Source organism: Cibotium barometz, chromosome 61 (assembly GCF_041138505.1).
Source record: "Cibotium barometz isolate CiBa-2024 chromosome 61, ASM4113850v1, whole genome shotgun sequence".
Lineage (NCBI taxonomy): Eukaryota > Viridiplantae > Streptophyta > Polypodiopsida > Cyatheales > Cibotiaceae > Cibotium > Cibotium barometz.
This window is the reverse complement of record NC_141106.1, coordinates 10,555,667-10,565,353: the sequence shown is the minus strand read 5'-3', so window position 1 is coordinate 10,565,353 and position 9,687 is coordinate 10,555,667. Positions and strand designations below refer to the sequence as shown.

Sequence of the window (9,687 nt, the reverse complement as noted above, 5' to 3'; positions counted from 1 at the left end):
AGCCTTCAAGGAGATACAATGTGGGTCTACTGCACTTTTTAAGTATCGACCTCCACAGATCAATTGTATTTAACGCTGGCAAGGTGAGAGAGAGAGAGAGAGAGAGGACTATAGCTATTTGCAGAGCAACGTTTCGTTTTGTTTGAAAGAAGATAAGTATTTTCATTGTAGGTTGCCCAAAAGTAACGGTTGGAAAAATTGATTTAATTAATAAGGTTATTAAGATTTTAGAGAAACAATAACTTGTGACTAATTAATAAATTTTAGATTTTCTACCAATTGGGACCTTTAACAACAAAAGTAATGAGACTGAAGTTGACGATTTGAGGTATGCCTTTAATAAAGATGAAATAGTAGAGAATGTACATAAGACAAATATGCAAATAATTGAAATCATGGAGGAAGGGAAAACACATAGACCAGAGTTAAAGACATATTAACATTGCTATGGATAGTGAAGACGATGATAGTGACAATGAGGAGAACATCCACAATGTACATTATATTCTTTTATGCCAAAAAAAGAAAATAGGTATTGTAATCACATGAAAGTGCAATAAATGACATTTTTAATATGTTTCTCTCAAATTTTAATCCATAGGAATTTTTGTCATAATAAATACAAAAAATCTATGGTTTTATTTTTGTCTTCCTCTTTCTAAATTGAGAGTTATGTTTTTTTTAAAGAATAGTAGAGTGAATAGATAGTAGAGTTATGTTATAGCATGAAGTGAAGAAGGCATTGAAGCCGAATATTATTGCATGTAGACTTGTGAAAATTAAGGATTCTATGAAGTGCAAAAGGCATTGAAGCCTAATAATATATACTAGTACTCAACCCACGCATTGCTGCTGTATGTAAAAGACATTAAGAAGTGAAACACATGAATGGAATACAAAGGGTCAATTGAAATACAAAGGGTCGATTGGAATACAAAGGGTCAATGGAAGGGATTTTTTCCTCTTATTTTTTAAAAATTTAGAATTTCTTTTCTGAATGCAAAAGATCAATCGGAATACAAAGGGTCAATGGAAGGGATTTATTCCTCTTATTTTTTAGAAATCCAAGATTTCTTTTTCTCTCCTCTGCTTGTGCCTTGGTTGTCCATGGTTTATATATATATATATATATATATATATATATATATATGTATACATATATGTATATATGTATACATATATATATATATATATATATATATATATATATATATATGTATATAGCATTTTTTCGAGACTATGATAATGGATTGACCATTGGTTTTGTGTATGGTTGCCATATAGGGATGGTGCGCGCGGCAGGAAAGGGTCGAATCCCCCCAGATCACCCAGCATTTCAAGCGCACCTCTCTCTCTCTCTCTCTCTCTCTCTCTCTCTCTCTGTGTGTGTCTCTGTCTGTGTCTCTGTGTGTGTGAGGAGAGTAGCCAGCGTTCCTTGAATTCTTTGGCTCCATCAGTCGATGCTTATCTTGCACTGCTGCCTGAATCATGGAGACGATGGAATAGGCCGGCTTTTGGTTGATCAGTGTTTTCACGTGATCAGCGGCTGCGCGGCCTTCTGCGTGCCCGTTCATGTAATCCGCCGGGTGGCCTCCTGCGATTAGGGCACATGATCGTGCTACAGGCGTTAATGATCAGCGGCGGACATGAGTTCGCCCTGGCTGCAGCAACGCTCACAACAGCAGCAGCAACACAATAAAAACCACCAGCTTCCCCTGATATTTAGAAGCGCAACCCCTCCGCCCCGCCCCTACTCGGCCTCCACAACCTCCCCTCCGCGCCGGCACGTCATACCCAGGTCGCTGTCCGTCCTGCATGCCCGCCCGCCCCCCAGAACCTCTCCGGCGCCAGGTGTGACCTACCCCCACCACCCTCCTGACACCGCCGCCGCCGCCCATGGCCACGCCGTCGACTACTCCGCCATCCAGCGCATCGCTGACGGCGTCGAACGCATGGTACGGTCCTGGAGCAGCGAGAAATCCGGCCGAGCCCACGCGTACGCGAAAGCGTACGACACACTCAACGCGGCGGCGGCACGCGGCAAAGATCGGGCGGCTCAGCAGCAGCAAGAAGGGATAGTCACTGCGAGTGCAGAAACGACGCCATTCAATCTAGCTGGTAATCACGATGATAATCTGGAGATTAGCACTAACTTTCTCGGATTAAGAAACCTGCAAAGTCCCGCCGAGCCTGATGCCGACATGCAGAGTATGCTCAACATGGGCATGCAGCCAAGATCCGGTGATGATAATCTTAACGATGGAGGGCTGGGATCATCAGCCCATCATCATCAAGTAGAAGGTAATCGTGCATTTAGCAGTAACCAGGGTGGCCAAACAGCAGGTTTAATCAGAAATGCAGGCAGTGCAGAGTATAATAATAAGAACTGGATGAGTGCAACTTCGGCCCCTAGCAGGCTCTCCGGCTTAATTAACACTAATCAACAAAATGATAATAATGGGGAGTTTCTATACACACAAGAGTCAGCCAAACCCATGAAGACAAACACCACTTTGTGCCTGCATAATTACACACATAATTACCCACCAGGTTTAGGGTTGATTGCTAATGATCAACAAATAAGTTTTGGCTCCATCCCCACCTTGAGGCAATATAATAATCGTCATGATGATTTAAGTGTTTATGATGCTCATGAGCTGGCCAGAACCCAATTACACTCTAGAAGCCAGCAAGCTGACCTTGATGTAGGGGTGCCCAATATGCCATTGCTACAACAGCACCAACAAAACCTTGTTCCACTCTTAAGGGATGATGCTAATCCTTTGATTAAGTCAACAATTAGAAGCCGAAGCCCCTCCTTAAGGCTTGGTAAGCTTTTCCTATCTCAACATCTTTAATAATTGCTTCATTAATCTTTTTTAAGTCCTCAATTTCTATTTTGCCCCATTATTAATTCCCACAACAATTCTTGTGCTAGTAATTTAACGCACTATACCCACGCCTTAGTGCTTGAATTCTAGTTTTGTCATTTATAGTAATGATAATTTTGTACACAGGGGGTTTGTCAAGCAATGCAACTTCCTTTGACGTCCATGATGGGGGCAAGGTGAGATCCAAATCTGCAATAATTAGGATGGAAGGCAAGGTAAATTAAAAGGAGAAGGGTATAGCCTAGTATTGAGAAGAGGATCAAAATGCCAATTATTTAAAATTTATTTACTCATGGGGTGCATGTGAATATTATTATTGACTTAATAAACACAAAACCAATGCATGTGAATAATATTATTTGCTTAATCACAACATTTAATTTTGTTCAGAACGGTAGGAAGGTGGATGAAAAATACGAGGCGAAGGTCAAAGAGCTGGAAATCTCCTTGCTAGAATGTGCAACCGAGTATGAGGTTCAAGTAAGTCTCCCAAAATGCCACCTTTCTTCCATTTCTCATTACCCATAGCACAATGCCACGTGGAGTACCTTCACACCCATAGCACAATGCCACGTGGAGCACCCTCACACCCACAGCACAATCCTAGGGTTCCTAAGCTGCTCAAAGGGCAAGGGGGTAAGCTTCAAGAGCAAGGGTAACTTATCTATCTCTCTCTCTCTCTAGGAGCTGGAAGATCCTCTCTTTCTTGTCTATCTTGTCAAACCCTGGGTTTGCAAAGGGATATATATGTGTGTGTGTATATATATATATATATATATATATATGCTGCATAACTTATAAATTTGCTTGAGAATACATAACCACTTCCCATTTTACCTATGGAAGAGAATTAAAAGACATCCAACACGTTTACGCATTATGATGGAAAGATATGAGTCTTATCTCCTCTGAGTCATGGGTGGAACAAGAAAGGGGCAAAATGTGATGGTCTTGTATTTTTTCCCACAAAAAAAACACTACTCTTCCTACTTTTGTTTGGAAGGTACTTTATCAACCCAATCTATTCTAGATAGAAGTTTCTAGCAAAACCTCCATCTTCGGTGTTAGTCAAATGATTTTTGGCTAGTGGTGGACCGAGCCCACTCCCACCTAGTTACTTGTGGCACAGGCAACTGGAGGCCGAGGCTGCCATGGCATATGAGGAGGAGCTTGGGAGACTTGCCATGCATGTCTCTCATCTCCATATTTCTACAATGCCAATTCCAGCACCATCCATTGATCATCGTACTCCAAGTTCTAGCTAGAGATGTGAGATTTGCAGCAGTATTGCTACGTGGCACATTCGATATAACGAGGGGGCACCATCACCCCACCAACGAAGTCCATCCGAAGCATCTAGCTTGATATCGTGGACAGTGGGGAAAGCTTCTAGGTGGCTTTTATTGTATGCAGAGGCACTGCAAGGCCTTCTTGAGTACCTGGTGTCACAGTCTCTTTCTCACTGATAGTGGTGGTGAGCCCAATTTTGGCATTATAAACCACCTATGTGGTTGTTCACCCCTCCCCCCTGTATCCATTAGGCTAATATTTATTGGAGACCCCAAAAGTATCCATTAGGGTAATATTTGTTTGTGTAAAATAAACCAACACTTTATGAAGACCCCTAATGTTTATAATATTTTGAACACACTACCTCTTCTGAGGCTAAATGGCTTCAATTTTAGTTACTTACATCAATCTCCTGTTTATTTGCACATTATTTGATGATTTCTCCTGTCAGATTGTTGAAATGAAAATGAAGATGCTGCAAATGAAATCTGAGTTCAGGCAAAAGGGGACAGAGGACAAGAGTGCTCAGTCCAAACCATTGGCAGCTACTACAACCAGCAGCACCCAGGTAATTAGAAAGATTATAATTACTCCAAGCTTCTCATAATGCTAGTCATGCAAGCAGCAACTAATTATTTGAGCTATTGTGATTATACAAACGCTTGTAATTATTACTCCAAGCTTCTCAGGATAGTCATGCAAGCAACAATTATTAATAATTTGAACTATTGTGATTATATAAACGCTTGTAATTATTACTCCAAGCTTCTCAGGATAGTCAACATGCAAGCAGCAATTAATTATTTGAACTATTGTGATGATATAAACGCTTGTAATTATTACTCCGAGCTTCTCAGGATAGTCATGCAAGCAGCAACTAATTATTTGAACTACTGTGATGATATAAACGCTTTTAATTATTACTCCAAGGTTCTCAGGATAGTCATGCAAGCAGCAATTAATTATTTGAACTATTGTGATTATATAAACGCTAATTGTAATTACTTCCTGCTAGTCATGCAAGCAGCAATTAATTATTTGACCTATTGTGATTATATAAACGCTTGTAATTATGTTGTGCAGGATGCGATCTTCTCTGGTTATATAAACACTTGTAATTGTGTTTTGCAGGATGCAGCTAATGTTGAAATACTCTGATTTTTTAAAACACTTGTAATTATGTTGCGCAGGATGCAGCTAATGCTACCCATAACAACTCTAAGGTTAGCCGACAAAATAATTCTTCCCCCGAAGTAATCGAGCAAAGCTCGGATCCTTCCAAGCGACGCGTGAAAGAGAAATATTCAGAAACTATTACAAGCCCCAAACCAAAATTAACGAGGTCATAATAGCTAGACTACTGTACTTAATTAAGCTAAGTAGTAGTTCAGAGTGTTCTTAATTCCTGCAATAATGAAGCTAGACTACTGTACTTAATTAAGCTAGTTCTGAATGTTCTTAATTACAGCAATAATCTGGTATGACTGTACTTAATTAAGCTAAGAAGTAGTTTTGAACGTTCTTAATTACAGCAATAATTTGGTATGACTCATAATAGCTAAACTACTGTACTTAATTAAGCTAAGTAGTCGTTCAGAATGTTCTTAATTACAGCACTAATTTGGTATTCAATTATGTAATTAGTAAATCCTATTGTCAGCAGGCCACCGTTGGAGGCCGTGCAGAAAAAAGCAGGCTCGGAAGACTCGGAAAAGATTGTCACTTGCCTTCAGAAGTAAGCCTTGAAATAATATAATTGCTGGCCTATAAATTGTTCAGAAATCCATCATTTAAATACCTTGTTATTTGATTTGTCCATGCAATCTTTGTCTATTTCTCCATGCAATCTTTATCTGAGCAACCATTGGGCCATGCCTAATTAGTTTATAATCCTTGCTTCTTCTTGTGCATTTTATGCATGCTTTATATAGATCACATCAATAATTATGTGATTAATACAGGCTTTTGAGCAAGCGGGAGCAAGAGTTAGTGAGCTCCAAGATTAGAGAAAAGGAGCTGGCCGGCCAAATCCATGAGTTGCAGACAACTGTCCAAAGAGGAAGGGTGACCCAAATGGAACCCAAGAAGCTTCTCTCTTTACTCTTGGCCCTCAATGAGTGGTTGCAGTCAGTTAAGGTAATTAGTACTCAGTTAATCAGGTTCATTAAATTAATTGCTTTCCTATCTTACTTTGTTATGTTACTAACATATGCCTTTAAATCCATTGTAATTAAGCATCAAATTTTATCTGTTATGCTATATTCCTTTGTGATTAAGCATCAAATGTCATCTGATATGCTATAATAATCATCTATTAGTTTCAAACCATGTATCAACATCTAATTATTTTCTTTGCTATAAGCATTGGATATTTGTGGGTTTAATTTGATGATCATCACATTATTTGATTTATTCTTATCATCTAATGAACATAAATCAAGTATAGTATGTATAACTCATTACTTTGTCATGTGCTACAATCTACCCATTGACCAAGACTGAGTAATAATCAATGGCTGCTAATCTTATTTGAATATTGGGGTGGCAGGCTGGTGTGGTTAATGATGATCCATACATGCATCGGAAAGCTTATCAGGTTTGAATTTATGTATTGCATATGCTAAAAGTGGGTAAATGTACGTAATTACAGAATAATGATAACACAAATAGCTGTATCAAAAGAGTTTAATCACGCGTTAGAAGTGGGTTAATGTGCGTGATTAGAGAATGATTATAACAAAATAGCTGTATCAAGAGCAGGTTTGAATTTATGTATTGCATGTGCTAAAAGTGGGTTAATGTACGTAATTAGAGAAAAATGATATGTATCAAAAGAGTTTAATCATGCGCTAGAAGTGAGTTAATGTGCGTTAGAGAATAAGTACAACAAAATAGCTGTAGCAAGAGAGTTTAATCACTAATCAGTTCATCTATATATGAAGAATTAGAAATCTAGTTCGATGTTTAATCGTATGATTATGGTTTAATCACATGTATGAAGCAGAATGTGCACGCATTGGCGCACCTTCGAATGAACCTTGAAGAGCCGGCGCAGCAGCTAATGAGTCGTGCCAACCAATCGCCGCGAATAGAAAACCTTGCAGCCATCGTCAACAAGGAGATCAAGACCCTCCAAGAGATACTTGGCAAACTCACGCCCCACAAAAAAAGATTAAAGTGAGAAACCATATGCACCTCCCACCCTTCCATGTTTGTTTCCGCCAAAAGCTTATACTAGGCTTTGTAAATTATAATACCTTGATCTTTACCCTAATCAAAATTCTCTATGCTTTAACTCTCAAGGCTTTCACTAAGCTTCAAACCTTGTCAATATGATCAAAGATTAAGAGAGCCACTCCTCTAACATTAGGATCCCTTCAATTGAAAGCTTTAACATTGAGGCTTTAACTAAGCTTCTTCAAGTCTTGTCATTTCATGATCTAAGATACGGAGAGCCACTCCTCTCCAAATAGGATACCTTACTCCCCTCTGGGTGTTTTGATGTTTCTAAAATGTAAACAATTTCTAGTCACCCAAGATTATGCACAACTTTTTGTTTGACTATATTGTATATGTAAGTGATAAGTATCATCGCATCTAGTAGCTAGAGCTTGTAAGGACTAGCATAAATTTCCATCTTGGGCACTTGCCTTGATAGTTGAATTCCTAACCAATTGGGCTACATTGTTATCGACTATCATCTCACATTGGGCACTTGCCTTGAAAGTTGAATTCCTAACCAATTGGGCTACATTGTTGTGGACTATCATATTATCACATTGGAAAAGCTTCTCCTCTACTACAAGTTTTGGGCACCCAATTGTGAATACGGGTGAGTTGTACCAATTTCTCATAATGCAAAGACACAATCCCCCTTTATGCTAATTGAGTCTTGTGCTTATCTCCTTGCTTTCTTGTGTGTCTCTATGGTGTGAGAGAGAGAGTTAAGAGAAGAGAGTGCTCCATTCTTGGTGCATCTTCCTCTTGTGTTTGTGTCTATGAGTGCAAGAGTAGAGAGGAGTGAGAGTCCTTGTATGGAGAAAGGCATCATGGTGAAAGCTTGGAAGGAGGCAAAGTAGTGGAGCTAGTAACCACTAGTACAGCTTGGAGTCTTCAAGAGATGAATTTAGAACTGACAAGTTCCCCACAACATGTTAAGGTAAGAATTATCTATTGCATTTGAGGAGGGATAGTCTAGCCATTAACATTTTTGGTGCCGCTTCTACCAGGAAGTAACTGATCTCTTTCTACTCTCTTTGTACTCTCGTCATCTTCTTACAAGTCCATTTTCCCTAGATATATCTTCTTGAAGCTGTGAGGATGGTTGAGAAGTGGAAAACAAGTGGATAAGGTTGTGAGAAAGGAGAAGAAAAGAGAAAACATTTATGTTGCAAAGGACCAAACTCAAAACTTTGGACTAGAAAACTTGAGATTTACACCCCCAACCACCAATTTTTCATGAACACCTACAGACTCACATCGACATGATTCTACATCACTCCCGTGATTCTCAATCATGGACGTGATTATTTGACATTCCAAATGTCACCATTAACCCCGAGATTATCCATTAATTTTGACTAATTAGATTTGGTCTTATCTTATCCAAGCATGATCACAGTTCATGATCATGACTGGTAAATCTTGCCTATGATTATTGATGTCATCAATTACGGTGATCCAACTTGGCAATCTGATTAGAATTCCAAGTGAAACCTCAAGGAACTTAGATGTACCACCATTAAACTTGTTAGGATAAAACTCATCACCTTGATTCTGTAGAGGATCACAGCCTCATCTCACTGTCGTGATTCTTGACCCTACAAAATCATGGCAAATTGGGACTTTGAGTTTCATCAAATTGAGTGCTCAAGGGTATTCCTAAGGAAACCCTAATCCTAGAGGTAGCTTCAAACAGCATGTAAGGAAATTTTATCGTGATTTCTAGCATGATCACACCCATGATTCTTTAGGAATCTGGTAATTACATATTTGAGTGATTTCAACTATGTGCAAATTAAATGTTTTACCAATTAAAACCTTCTCGTGCACTTAAAATCTCGAAGGGTTCTTGGTGAGATGACCAACTGGGACCCTTCTACCAAAGAAGCCTAGTGTCAGCTCACTTGGCCCAACACACAAAGGAGTGTGTTTGGTTTTTACAGAGACTGAAATCTATTGAATCATCTAGTGAGAAAACCATGGAAAACCCTCTTAATGAGGAATTGGTAGGGGAGAAGGACAGTTCTTCTCCAACACTATTTGGTGGATTCATGGCCTTAGCCCAAGGAATCCTAGGATGCACCTATCAGCCTAAAAGAGAAGCTGTACAAGCTGGCAAGCGATAGGCATTGAGCTCAGATAGAGAAATAGATACTAGAAGACCTAGGAACACAGGGAAACAATCGACAGAGGAATGGTTTTACTAGGGGAGAGCAATTCTCAACCCGTAATACAACCTACTTCCAGAATTAAAAGGGACCATAAAGGATGGGCAAAATGTATT

At 39.2% G+C, this 9,687-nt stretch overlaps 1 protein-coding gene across 1 annotated transcript; it reads left to right on the top strand.

The window, feature by feature from the left end:
• Positions 1–1,425: 1,425 nt before the first annotated feature.
• LOC147604538 (uncharacterized) lies at positions 1,426–7,658 on the top strand. Its single transcript, XM_086794857.1, has 9 exons — positions 1,426–2,829; positions 3,018–3,067; positions 3,282–3,371; positions 4,633–4,749; positions 5,372–5,523; positions 5,845–5,916; positions 6,143–6,317; positions 6,730–6,777; positions 7,186–7,658. The coding sequence occupies exons 1-9, from the start codon at positions 1,647–1,649 to the stop codon at positions 7,360–7,362; spliced, it is 2,064 nt and encodes a 687-aa protein (XP_086650983.1). The 5' UTR covers positions 1,426–1,646; the 3' UTR covers positions 7,363–7,658.
• Positions 7,659–9,687: the final 2,029 nt, after the last annotated feature.

Excerpts from the sequence above, each read along its gene's own strand:
- LOC147604538 (XM_086794857.1), top strand. The coding sequence starts at position 1,647 with ATGAGTTCGCCCTGGCTGCAGCAACGCTCACAACAGCAGCAGCAACAC. Across the intron at positions 2,830-3,017 it reads AAGCCCCTCCTTAAGGCTTG|GGGGTTTGTCAAGCAATGCA; the intron begins GTAAGCTTTTCC and ends TTTTGTACACAG. Across the intron at positions 3,372-4,632 it reads CAACCGAGTATGAGGTTCAA|ATTGTTGAAATGAAAATGAA; the intron begins GTAAGTCTCCCA and ends TTCTCCTGTCAG.